This window comes from Miniopterus schreibersii (assembly GCF_964146895.1).
Source record: "Miniopterus schreibersii genome assembly, chromosome: 16".
NCBI classification, from domain to species: domain Eukaryota; kingdom Metazoa; phylum Chordata; class Mammalia; order Chiroptera; family Miniopteridae; genus Miniopterus; species Miniopterus schreibersii.
The window spans coordinates 21,045,001-21,058,921 of NC_138116.1; the positions used below are offsets into that span (position 1 = coordinate 21,045,001).

At 38.4% G+C, this 13,921-nt stretch overlaps 1 protein-coding gene across 11 annotated transcripts in view; it reads left to right on the forward strand.

The window, feature by feature from the left end:
- Window positions 1-364: 364 nt before the first annotated feature.
- Window positions 365-13,921, forward strand: part of CDK12 (cyclin dependent kinase 12) — an 85,657-nt gene continuing 72,100 nt past the window's right edge. For all 11 annotated transcript variants that reach the window (XR_014000502.1, XR_014000503.1, XR_014000504.1 and 8 more), the window contains exons 1-2: window positions 365-2,005; window positions 6,410-7,288. Coding sequence is in view for 2 of the 11 variants with exons in the window: in XM_081161584.1 (XP_081017710.1) it covers window positions 957-2,005; window positions 6,410-7,288 (1,928 nt within the window). In the remaining 9 variants the exon portion in view is untranslated. The remainder of the gene's footprint in view (window positions 2,006-6,409; window positions 7,289-13,921) is intronic.

Genomic DNA, 13,921 nt, shown 5'->3' on the forward strand with positions numbered 1-13,921 from the left:
AAAATACTGTCTTACATTTTAACAGCAAGAAAAGCCTTTAGTAACAACCACTCAGACCTTGAGGTCCTTGTCCTATCCAACAATCCTAGTAGTTGAAAAAATTAGTTTGCGTTGGAGCCTGAGAGTATTTGTTCAAAGAGTTATCAATAAAGTTTTGAATAAAAAAACAATTCTCCTAGCTCCGTTTCCACAAAGCTGATCAAACGCAGAGCGAGGAGCTTATCGCGAGAAAATGGAAAATCGCGTTTCGTCCTCCGGCCCTGTTCTCGCGTTGTTTCATCAAGCAGTAGAGAGAAGTAAAAGGGAGCACGAAATACCGCGAGCTTAGTATTCTCGCGATATTTCCTGGGATTGCCCCTCCCCCTCTTCCAAGTGCCGTTTCGGTTTAACCTAGTGTGGGACTGAGTCTGTGTGAGGGAGCGGGTGAGTGTGGGGGGCATTGAGGTGAGGCGGAGGCAAGAAAAGGAGCTCCCTCAGGAGCGAAGGACAAAGGGGGTGTGAGGCACCTAGGCCGCGGAACCTGAGCGACTGGAAGCCACCCCGAGCCGGGCTACCGGGTAGGGTAAAGGCCCGCGCAGTCCTCACGGCTCCAGAGCCGGAGTCGGCCGCGCAGCCCCGGGCCGGCGGCTTCCTACTTCCTCGACCTCCCCGGCCCCCGGGCCTGAGGATTGGCGCAGCGCGGGGAGGAGGGCAAACAGACTTGAGCGGCTGCCGGTTGTCTCGAAACTCCACTGCTGAGGAACTCTCATTTCTTCCCTGGCTCCTTCACCCCCACCTCATGTAGGAGGGTGCCGACGAGTCGGGAGGGAGGAGGAGCCTGCGCTACGGTCCCTTCCCTCCCCACCCCCTTCTCGGGGCGCTTTGGTAGGCGTGGGGTTGGGGTTGGGGGGAGGGTGGGGGTTACTTTTTGGAGTGCTGGGGAACTTTTTCCCCTTTTTGAGGCCAGGGGGAAGGGGATGCCCAATCCAGAGAGACATGGGGGCAAGAAGGACGGGAGTGGAGGAGCTTCTGGAACTTTGCAGCCGTCATCAGGAGGTGGCAGCTCCAACAGCAGAGAGCGTCACCGCTTGGTGTCGAAGCACAAACGGCACAAGTCCAAGCACTCCAAAGACATGGGGTTGGTGACCCCCGAAGCAGCACCTTTGGGTACAATTATCAAACCTTTGGTGGAATATGATGACATCAGCTCTGATTCAGATACCTTCTCTGACGACATGGCCTTCAAATTAGACAGGAGGGAGAATGATGAACGTCGTGGAACTGATCGGAGTGACCGCCTGCACAAACATCGTCACCACCAGCACAGACGTTCCCGGGACTTACTAAAAAGTAAACAGACGGAAAAAGAAAAAAACCAGGAAGTTTCCAGCAAGTCGGGATCGATGAAGGACCGGATATCAGGAAGCTCAAAGCGGTCGAATGAGGAGAATGATGACTATGGGAAGGCACAGATCTCCAAAAGCGGCAGCAACAAGGAATCCAGGTCATCCAAACTACACAAGGAAAAGGCTCGGAAAGAACGTGAGTTGAAGTCTGGGCACAAAGACCGGAGTAAAAGTCATCGGAAAAGGGAAACACCCAAAAGCTACAAAACAGTGGACAGCCCCAAACGGAGATCCAGGAGTCCCCACAGGAAATGGTCTGACAGCCCCAAGCAAGATGATAGCCCCTCGGGAGCTTCTTATGGCCAAGATTATGACCTTAGTCCCCCAAGATCTCACACCTCCAGCAATTATGACTCCTACAAGAAGAGTCCTGGAAGTACCTCAAGAAGGCAGTCAATTAGCCCACCTTACAAGGAGCCTTCAGCCTACCAGTCCAGCACCCGGTCACCCAGTCCCTACAGCAGACGACAGAGGTCTGTGAGTCCCTATAGCCGGAGACGTTCTTCCAGCTATGAAAGGAGTGGCTCTTACAGTGGGAGATCACCGAGTCCCTATGGCCGAAGGCGATCCAGCAGCCCTTTCACCAGCAAACGGTCTCTGAGTCGGAGTCCACTCCCCAGGTGAGCTATTTGTCTAACAGTCCTTTCTTTCTTAGGGTGGGTTATGAGGAACTGGCAGTTAGTAATGTTTTGTTGAAGTTCCCATTATTCATTGACTAGAACCCTTTACTATTGGCTAATCATTCAAGTGAGTGACTCTGGTCTCCTCTTAACCCAGAATTTGAAAAGTGGAGAGTTAAACTGCTAAAGGTAGGTACTTCCAGTGACAGGATCTTCAGCTGTAAGCTGAAGAAAAATCATGCATAGAGTTGATACTGGTTTCCAAAACTTATCTAGCTATTTCTGTTGCTTTGTTTAAAAATTTTTTAAAACCGCTTGGTATTAGTGCTTGAGACCTCATGGAACCTGATTAGAGATGTAAGAAATTAGTTTTCATTTGAATTATCTTAAGGCTATTTGCCTAGGTCATCTACCATTTGTTCTGCCCACTGAGTGTTCAAACTTGTTAAATTCACTTATTTCCTAATTGACAATGTTTTAGTGTCGTACAGAAGACTCCTGTCTTTTCACAGATATTTCTAGTGGAAATTAAGCTGATTCATGCTTTTTCCCTTTGATGGTAGAGCCTAGCAGAAATTGGTTCCAGTGATAATTTGATTTTCTTTACAGCACCACCATTGACCTACCCTGTGACCACTGACAATTTTCAAAATCTTTCTCTAAAAAAAATGGTAATAGTGCCTTTACTGTGTTATTTTTGCAAGAAAGGCATGTTAGTTTGAAATTTAATTGTTGGAGTGAATTATCTACTGGAAACTGTTTTTCTTTGTAGGATGTACCTCCCTTTTTGTGGACTCACCTTTGTCCACAAGAGCAGAACATGGGCTTTGGAGTTATACCTGAATGGAGTCCTAATCTTGCTTTGTGTCCTTAGGCAAATAATTTTTCCACGCCTAGGTTTTTTTTATGTGTAAAATGGGAGTAATAACTACCAATTTCTAGAGTGGTGAGGATTAAGTTAGTAAATATGAAGTGCATAATACAGTGACTGGTACCTGAAGCCAATCAGTAACTTCTATAAGTAAGGAAAATGTTGAATACTACTAGTGAAATTATTCTAATTTGAAAAAACGCATGCATATCTTTAAATGTCAATGCGAGTAATTTTTGTTGATTTAAAGTTATAATTACTTATAAACTAGTTTGAATTGATCAAGCTTCTGAGTTCCTAGTTGTCAGGGTCCGAAATTCCTTAGTCTTTTCTTCCATTTTATTGTAATTTTCAAACACAGAAAAGTCCATACATGTACCACCTACATTCTACAATTAATATTTGCTATATATTTTATACGTATCCATCAATTCATCATTCGCTTTATTATTATTTTTTAACCCATTGCTTTTCAGAGAGAGTGGAAGGGGAAGAGAGAGAGAGAGAGAGAGAGAGATTGAGAATAAGAAAGAAAACATTGATGTGAGAGAGACACACCAATTGGTTGCCTCTTGCACTTACCCCGACCGGGACAGGGATCAAGCCTACAGCGGAGGTAGGAATCGAACTTGGAACCCCGTCAGTCCTCCGGCTGATGCTAACCACTGAACAAAACCAGTTAGGACCATCTTTTGTTTTGATTTATCTCAAAGTTGCTGACATCAGCATACTTCATTATAAATGCTTTAGTATATATATCATTAGCTAGAGGTCATCAGCTAATGAGGGGTAAAATTTATATACAGGGAAATGGATAAGTCTTAAGTGTACCATTTGTGAAGTTGTTTAGTTTTTTAAGGAACCCTAAGAAATGAAATATTCTCAGAATATTTGGTTTTTTTCCCTCTTTTGTTCTCTTTTTAAGTGAGAGTTTAGTGAAGCAGTAAAACAAAGTGGCTACTCCACAGACAGAGCAGTCAAATATTTGTTTTCTTGAGTAGTTTAATAAGGATGTTCTGAGAATTTTTATTGTTGTGGGGTTTGGGAATATAGAAGTGCATTGAGGTTAAAACACTAAAATGAGTTCCAGTAAGACCTACACTGCAGCTTTGCAATGATTCCTTTTGGGATCATAGCTGAAGTTTTTTCTTCCTCTATTTACTTAACTGGAACTAGTGCAGAAATGGTAAAAATAAGTCAAAGAATTGGAGACACCTTATGGTATTATAGGACACAAATATAAGCACTGCATAATAATCCTAGAGTCACACACACATTTTTAGTTGGTTTGTAGAGAGCATCATATGTTTGTATTGTGCATTATATATTTTTCCTTATATGTTGGAATTCCAAACAGTAAGTACAGAACTTTAATCTTAGAGTCAGAGTAGAGGAACATACAGATCCCTTCTCTGGTGTTCTCTGTGTTTTTTCCTTGGTAGAGAGTCAAAATTAAATAAGCAACATTGTTTTAAAAGACAAAATGCTTTGGGAGAAATGCAAGGTCTTTGTATTTACCAAATTAATAGTGATTAATAGTAGCAATTTCAGATGGGTGCAACCTAACTTAATTCAGAGGAAAAATATGTTTATTTTTTAAGACAATTTTTTTATTGTTGCCTGAATTTACCTACTTGTTGTCTCCCCCCTTTTTTTTCCTTGAAGAGTGGATCTGGATCATAAAAATACCTTAAGTATATGGCCATTCAAATGTCCCATTAACAATAGGCTTGTGTTCAGAAATTCAAGGGCTTTTAGCAAAGTTTCTTAGGAAGATTTAGTCATGCTGAAAGATTATAGAAACAATGCTTTGTATAGCGTAGTCTCTGACACTACTTAGTGTTTGGGATTTTAGAAGTTTTTCCTGGGATAGAGGTGTTAGTTTTATCCCAGCTCTAATTTAATCTGAGAAAACCTCTTGTTTCAGTCAGTTTTTTACAAAAGAAGTATTTATTTTAAGGGTAAGTGGATATTTGGTGAACCCACTTAACTACTTTCAATAGTTTATATACTCATGTTTATATATATATATGTGTATATATCTATATATATGTTGTTATTGTTGTTTTGAGTACTTTGATTCTAATAATGACTATATTTTAACTAAGTTTTGGGGGCAAACTTCCAAAGAGCAGTATAAGAAAATCATGGCTAACATCATGTGAGTTGTTTCCCCTACACACATATGCTATTTATTTTGAAACTTTTGATTCATGTCAGTCTTACCAGTGATCAAAGATAAAGGGGGATATTGAAGATCTGGAATGGAAACAATTTACAATTTGTTTTAGATTCCTGGGCAAATAATGTTTTGTCCAGTTACAGTTTTAGTGCTAACTCCCCCCCCCCCATCCCCCTTACCTTAAAGCCTAAACACATTAGGCTTTATTAAAAAGCAAAAAGAATTAATGAGGGTTGGGTGTCAATTTAGAATAATATGCCTCATAGATTCTAAAATTTTACTTCCCGCCCAGCCAGGCGTGGCTCAGTTGTTGAGTGTCTACCTGGGATCCAGGCGATCGGAGTTCTATTCCTGGTCAGGGCACATGCCTGGGTTGTGGGCTCGATCAAGGACTCTCATCATTGATGTTTCTGTCTCTCTCTCCCTCTCCTTTCCTCTCTCTGAAATCAATAAAGATATATTTAAAAAATAAATAAATAAAAATGAAATTTTACTTCCCAATCCTTCCTTAATAATGAAAATAAATTGAATATGCAATAATACCTTGCTTTTTGAGTTCCTAAAAAGTTTATTAGAAATCATTTTATATTTGAAAGTACCAGAAGCTGTTATAGTTTTGAGAACTTCTAATTATTTGGTAAGACAGTTTCTCCAGTTTATAGTTTGTTAATTCCAACTTTTGTATCTTGGGGGTTTGTTTAGTAGAGGCACAACTTAATTATAAACTTGAGGATACAGGAACAAAATCTTTTCCTAGGATCTGTCAATTAAATAGTTCTCTAGTTAAAAGTTTAGATTTTGGCGAAGCATGCTAGTTACTTTTAATTTCTTGATTGATATAACCCACCTTTAGTATAAGGTTTGATTTTTTCAATCATGTTTTCACTTTATCAGAAATTTAAACCAAAATTCTAAGAGTAAATATTATGACTATAGGTATTTTCTAACATGGGGAAAAATATCGATCTGTCTCCCTTCAGTTAAATAATTTTTAGTTTTATATGATTGAAGTATATTGTCATACAGGATTTAGTTCTAATCTATTTCTTAAACTTTTTTAGAATAGTTTTAGATTTACAGAAAAATTGTGAAGATAGTGCAAAGAGTTCTTATATCCCCTGGTACCCAGCTTCTCCACTATTAACATCTTACATTAGTATGGTACATTTGTTATAATTAAACCAATTAATGAACCAATGTTGATTTATGATTATTTGATACCTAATTATTTTTAAGTTTGCTAACTTACTCAAAGTGGTTTTTTAAGTTACAGCTCTCCATAATTTAACTGATTTATTTTCCTTTGTTGCTATAGCCTATTCATTAAATTGCCGTTTTCTTTTTCCATTAGGAAATCCATGAAGTCTAGAAGTAGAAGTCCCGCATATTCAAGACACTCGTCCTCTCACAGTAAGAAGAAGAGATCCGGGTCACGCAGTCGACATTCCAGTATCTCACCTGTCAGGCTTCCATTGAACTCCAGCTTGGGAGCTGAACTCAGTAGGAAAAAGAAGGAAAGAGCAGCTGCTGCTGCTGCAAAAATGGATGGAAAGGAATCCAAGGGTTCACCTATTATTTTGGCTAGAAAAGAGAACAGTTCAGTAGAGGCTAAGGATTCAGGTTTGGAGTCTAAAAAGTTACCCAGAGGTTTAAAATTGGAAAAATCTGCCCCAGATACTGAACTGATGAATGTAACACATCTAAACACAGAGGCCAAAAATTCTTTAGATACAGGGAAAATAAAGGTGGATGAGAACTCTGAGAAGCATCCTGTTAAAGATTTGAAAGTACAGGGATCAAGAGACTCTAAACCCATGGCATTGAAGGAGGAGATTGTTACTCCAAAAGAGACAGAGACATCAGAAAAGGAGACCCTTCCACCTCTCCCCACAGTTACTTCTCCTCCACCTCCTTTACCAACTACTACCCCTCCACCTCAGACACCCCCTTTGCCACCTTTGCCTCCACTACCAGCTATGCCACAGCAACCACCTCTGCCTCCTCCCCAACCAGCATTTAGTCAGGTTCCTGCTTCTAGTACTCCAACTTTGCCCCCTTCTACTCACTCAAGGACATCTACTCTGTCCTCTCAGGCAAATTCTCAGCCCCCTGTACAGGTTTCTATGAAGACTCAAGTGTCTGTAACAGCTGCTATTCCACACCTAAAAACGTCAACGTTGCCTCCTCTGCCCCTCCCACCCTTATTACTTGGAGAAGATGACATGGATAGGTAAGTCCTATAGTTAACTGAGAAAACTTACTCTCTCGATCTAAGTATAATACATTTTTCTCAAACTTTGTTAAAACTGCTGTAATTCATTGCTATTTAGAATGCTTTTATGAATAGGAAATGCCTTTAATGTTCCGTTTTCAGTGGGAAAGTCCTTATTTATGACATTACTTAGGAAGAATTACAATTTGAGGCCCACTAACCCTTTTTCTCATAAGTTTATTTACTGATAAGGCTAATTTGGATTCAGATTCTTAAAAATCAATAGCACTTGTCAGATTTTTAGTTGAAAAATTTAATAGCTATAGAAAAATTAAAAGAATGATACAGTTAACACCCTTATACTTTTCACCTAGATCTACCAATGGTTAACTTTTGGCCATATTTCTTTAACTGTAGGTATTTGACACTTCTGAGTTCTTTAGTATGTCTCTAATAATAATATCAGTAACATAATATAAATAATAATATTAGATATCACCAGTGGTCCCCAAAATGTCTTTTATATATCTATTTTGTTTTTTGTTTTTTCTCCTGGTCGAGGAGAAAAATAAGCCAGGTTTATTTCAAAAAGTTCTGCTTAAAAAAAATCAAATTATTCTGTAAGAAGCAGAAGAACAATATGTAGAATCGTTACTATTTAGAATATAAATTCACAATGGGGTGATGGGAAAAACTAATTTTAATGAGTCCTCTGAGTATTGAGAACTGATTAAGTGATTATGAAGCATGAATCTGATTTTATGGAAGACATTAGGAAATAAATTTAATTTCTTGGCAGGACTAGCTAGGCAAGTACCACCAAACATGATTTAGCAGTAACATATGCCATGACAGCATTTGTGTTACTGTTTTTTCTACTGAGGCCCTCTGATTTTCTAGGATATGAGTTTAGTTTACTGCATGGAATTTCTGTTGTAAGCACAAAAATAAGTACCACTTATCTTGCATCCTAGACCAGTTCTCAACCCTCCATTACTTTCCAAGTGACATAGGGGATTCAAACAGTGATACATTTCAGCCCTTTAGGTATATATTTTTCCTAACTACCCTCTGTGCCTTTTGGGAAGGTGTAAGTGCAATAAATCGGCAGGGGTGGGACATGACAATGAGTATTTAAAAAAATGGCTCCAGTACTGTTCATGGTAGTATATCTGATTTTTTAAAAAAATTCCACATGCTTTTTCTAATATTAATAGGTATTTATGAATTCTGCCACATCCTGAGAACTACAAAGGAAAATAACAACTGAAATTTATGTAGAAAAATTTGTTTGAGGTACACAATACACTTATAGATACAAACTATATGTTTTTATAGTTTTTGTTGGAAAAGGAACATAGTCAGTTTAACGTCATCCAAAAGGACCCTAGGCCATTATCTACCCACAAGAACCTCTTTTAAATATTAGTTTATGTAGTGGCTAGAACAGTATTAGTGTGGCGCTAGGAATCTTTATTTTGAAATGTTTATTTAGCTCACCAAATAACTATTGAATCTACCTACTATGGGTCAAGTAGAGTACAGATTTTCAGAGGTGGAATGATGTTGACAGATGGCACATAGGGATTTCTATATTTCAGATTGGGGATGAAAGGTAAAGTAAGACCCATTCAGTGCTTATTTAAGTATGTGTGGCTCTCTTTAAGAATGTGTATAAGAGAAAATAAAGTGAGCAAATTATTTTTGTTATAGATCAATTTTGATTCTGAAAGTATAACTATATTTTATTTCATAGTCCAGTGTAATTATTTTTAAAGGTATGATTATTAGTTGTTTTTCACATATAATACAAGTAAATTATGAAAGGTAGAAAAATGGAAATGAAGATTTCTTTCACTATCAATGTTCTTTTTTCACTGTCAATTTTAAATTCAAGATGATTTTTTTGTCATATGTATGTGTGTATATATATATATGTGTGTGTATATATATACATATGCCACTCTATCCATGTACCAGCTATATCTATTTTTCATGTGAAAAAAAATTTTTTAATCCTCACCTGAGGATATTTTTCCCATTGCTTTTCAGACAGAGTGGAAGGGAGAGAGAGAGAAACATTGATGCGAGAGAGACATGTCCATTGGTTGCCTCCTGAATGTGTCCTGACCAGGGCTGGGGATTGAGCCTGCAACTGAAGTATGAGGTACTTGCCCTCGACCGGAATTGAACCTGAGACCCTTCAGTCTGCAGGTCAACACTCTAACCACTGAGCCAAACTGGCTGGGGCAGTACTTTTTATGTAAGAACACTTTTCAGGAAGAAATCTAAAAGTTTCATATGGGTCTCATATTCTTCTCTATTTTCTCATGTGAAATGGCAGCAGCTTAAATGTTGAGAATAGGATATACATCTTTTTATTGCCAGCGGTGCTTTAAACATAGAACACAGAATGTAATCAGTAGATAGTGGTTATTTGAATGCATAAGTAAAACTGCTGAAGGAGCCAGAGTCAGGGTTTGTGTAAAATGACACTGGGCATGTAGTTAAGTCATTTGGCACATGGATGACATAAAACTTCCATTTGTCTTCCTTTTTTTATTTAAATACATCTTTATTGATTTTAGAGAGAGGGAGGGAGAGAGAGAGAGAGAGAGAGACATCAATGATGAGAGAGTCATTGATTGGCTGCCTCCTGCAGGCCCCCTACTGGGGATTGAGTCTGCAGCCCTGGGCATGTGCCCTGACTTGGAATTGAACTGTGATCTCCTAGATCCTAGGTCAAATCTCAACCGCTGAGCCACGCCTGGTCGGGCAGTATTTGTCGTCTTTGAGTTAAAATCCTTTTGGGAAAAGAATAAAACTTTTCTTTCAAACATATAGATTGGGCAGGAGTATATTAACCCAGGTATCAAATGCAGGAGTGAATTTAACTAATGGTATTGTGTAAGCCTTTCTGATTCATGGTTTACATGTCTTGGTTTCAAGAAACAAAGGCTGACCAGTCCAAGTGGCTCAGTTGGTTGAGCATTGTCCTGTGCACAGAAAGGTTGCCAGTTCGATACCGGGTCAGAGCACATTCCTGGGTTGTGGATTTGATCCCTGGTCAGGGCTCATACAGAAGGCAACTGATTGATGTTTCTCTCTCACATTGATGTCTTTCTCTTTCCTCCTCCTTCCCTCCCCTGACCCTTCTCTCTCAAGCATGTCCTCTGGTGAGGATTTTAAAAAAAGAAAAGAAAAGAAAAAAGCCCAGCCAGTGTGGCTCAGGTGGTTGAGCCTTGACCCAGGAATCAAGAGGTCATAGTTCCATTCCCCAGTCAGGTCACATGCTCAATCCCCAGTGGGGGTCCGTGTACGAGGCATCTGACCAGTGATACTTCTCTCTCATTGATGTTTCTATCTCTTTCCCTTGCCTTTCCTTCCTCTCTCTCTCAAAATAAAAATGGCCCTAGCTGGTTTGGCTCAGTGGTTAGAACGTCGGTCCTCGGGCTGAAGGGTTCCAGGTTTGATTCTGTCCAAGGGCACATACTTTGGTTGCAGGCTCGACCCCAGGTTGGGGCACATAGGGAAGGCAACGAATCAATGTCTCTCTCTCATCTATGTTTCTCTCTCTTTCTCTCCCTCCACTCTGAAAAGCAATAAAAAAAATATCCTCAGGTGAGGATTAAAAAAAAAACATTTTTTAAAAAAGCAAAGGCTGCCCGGCCAAGCATGGCTCAGCGGTTGAGCGTCGACCTAGGATCCAGGCGATCGGGGTTCGATTCCCGGTCAGGGCACATGCCCAGGTTGTGGGCTTGATCTATCTGTCTCTCTCCCCCTCCTTTCCTCTCTCTGAAATCAATAAAGATATATTTAAAAAAAAAAAAAAAAGCAAAGGCTGCCAAACACACACTTCAATATAGTATGTTCTTCATGAACATAGCCATTCATGAGGATCTCTTGCTTTTAAAGAGATCATCTGACCTGGCCAGGCGTGGCTCAGCGGTTGAGCATTGACCTGGGATCCAGGAGACTGGGGTTCAATTCCCAGTCAGGGCACATACTACCCAGGTTGCGGGCTAGGCAGCCGATCAATGACTCTTATTATTGATGTTTCTATCTCTCTCTCTCTCGCTCCTTTCCTCTCTTTGAAATCAGTAAAGATATATTTAAAAAATTAGTAAATAAATAAATAGATCATCTGTGTACTCTTTAAACTTTTAGTTAACCACCAGGGTTTTTTAATTCTTTTTCTTTTTTTTGATAGCCTGGTTCATTTGGAGTTTATTAGACTTCTATAGAGTCTACACTGTTCTTAAAGGCTGTTTATTTAAAGTATTGAGCTCTTACAGAAAAGAAAGGATCTGTGTGAGCATTCACATTTGACTTAGGATTTTGTTAATAGAATGCTTGGTTCTAATTTTTAATGTATTTAACTCGAATTTTTTTTTTTTTTGAGAGAGAGACATCGATTTGTTGTTCCACCCATTGATGCATTCATGGGTCGATTCCTGTGTGTGCCCTGATGGGATCAAACCTATAACCTTGGTGTATCAGGACAATGCTCTCTAACCAGTTGAGCTACCCAGCCAGGGCTCAACTCAAATTTTTAATTGAAATTTATAAAAATAAATCACTTTTTAAACAACTTACTTTAAGAGGAAGAAGATAGATTATAAAGTTTATGCTATGGAATTTTTTAAATTATGAAGAAATTCATTTTAAAAAAATAGTTCATATGTAAATTCATACTTTCTTAACAATAGTGACTTATTAGAGGTGTTTACATTGTACAGATTAAATCTCATTATTATAAATTTCTTTTTAAAAAAAATATATCTTTATTGATTTCAGAAAGAGGAAGAGAGAGAGAGGTAGAAACATCAATGATGAGAGAGTCATTGATTGGCTGCAGCCTAAACCTGGGCATGTGCCCTGACCGGGAACCGAACCCCAATCTTCTGGATCCTAGGTCGACACTCAACCACTGAACCATGCCTGGCTGGGCCCGTTATTATGAATTTCAAGAGGCTATTAAACTTTGGGCAGTCCTGGAGCTTGGCAACTTTTAAAAAAATTATACATGACTGTTATGCAATATACTCACCATATGTGAGTTGTCTACAGGTATAAATGGGGAACCAGGAAGTACTGATATTAAGATAGTTCAGTACTAATTGGTACTGAATCTTTAAGTAATGACTTAGGTGTTCAGTATCTGCTTCCCTACGTTAGAACATCTCAATATCCGTATGTCCTGAGCACTATATAGAACCATATTTTACTGAGTGCCCTACACTAAGGGCTAACGACCGTAATGTTAAGCATTGCAATTTTATGGGCCATCATTCCAAGGTTTTTGGAACATTAGAATTTGTTGAAATAGCATTTGACCTCTATTCAATTTGTATGCCCTGAATTAATAGGGAGTACACATTCTCTTTCTTGAAAAAAAATGCTAATGTGATTTTTTTTCCAGAAGCAATGTACATTTTCACAGTAGCAAATTATATTTGAACCCGTAAAGTAAGCCTTAGAGAAAACAAGACCTAAATATAAAACGTAGATTAAACTTACATGAAATGATGATGAGAGAATTCAGATACAATACTTTGATTCTAGTGAAGCAGGACCAAGAAGTAATATATTTCTGAATCATGAGGAATTGAAAATATTTTGCTAACCACTATGCTGTACACCTGAAACTAATACAAAATAATATTGAATGTAAACTGTAATTGAAAAATAAAAATTTAAAAATAGTTTCTCAGGAATAAAAAAGAATTTCTGACATTAGTTGAGGAGTGAGGAATTTTCTTTCCCTGAATGTCTTAAAAATTGGGGAAATTTAAAAAATCTATATATTATATCCTGACTCAAGAGAGTTTCCTGGTAATAGGCTTTGTTCCCAGAGTAGAAAAATTGTAGTGCAAATTGTAATGTCATAAGTTCATCTCATTCAGTAATTTAACAAAGTTTCAGGTGATCATTTTGCACTCCATTTCTAATTGATATGAGTACAAACTAATCTAGATTTTATTCTGTCTGATTTACAAGAGATTAAAATGAAAATTGATAGGAAGTAGCTTTTGAGATGGTTTCACACACAAGGGGCAGCAGTATGCTTCAGAAAGTTACAATACAAGGGATAGAACTGTTCTTTATGGTTCTGTGGAAGTATTCATGAAAGAATATCTTTCATCTTCTGAGATCTACTTTTAAGACTTCCATCCTCTATAGTTACCAACTGCATGTACCTGGCCTCCAGAAATTAGTATGTTAAACTGAACCAGCTTAATGGGAGTAACTATCCATAGGGCTTGTTTTCCAAAGAAAAGTATTGCTTAGAGTAGCAAAATTATAAGCCTGTCTAGGCACGGTGGAAAGCTGTTCAAAAGTAACTCAGAGCAATTTTTGTGAATGGAAATGTAGTGCTCAAGTCACAATCTGCTTTAAAAAGAAAAAGAGTATCTTTTTTATAATCACTTGTCAAAAAAGTGGAGGAGGCTTCTAATGTGGTTAGGACTCTCAGATCCTTTTCAACCTTCTAATACTGTGATGGAATAGAAAAGGCTTACTGTCTAACATGGTTTTATTTGTAGGCATGAATTAGTATGCTGCACTGTCTTTTCTGAGGACATGCATGGCACAAAATCCTTCCTTTACTCATAAATTAAATTGATATAGTTAAAAATTTGGATCTCAAAA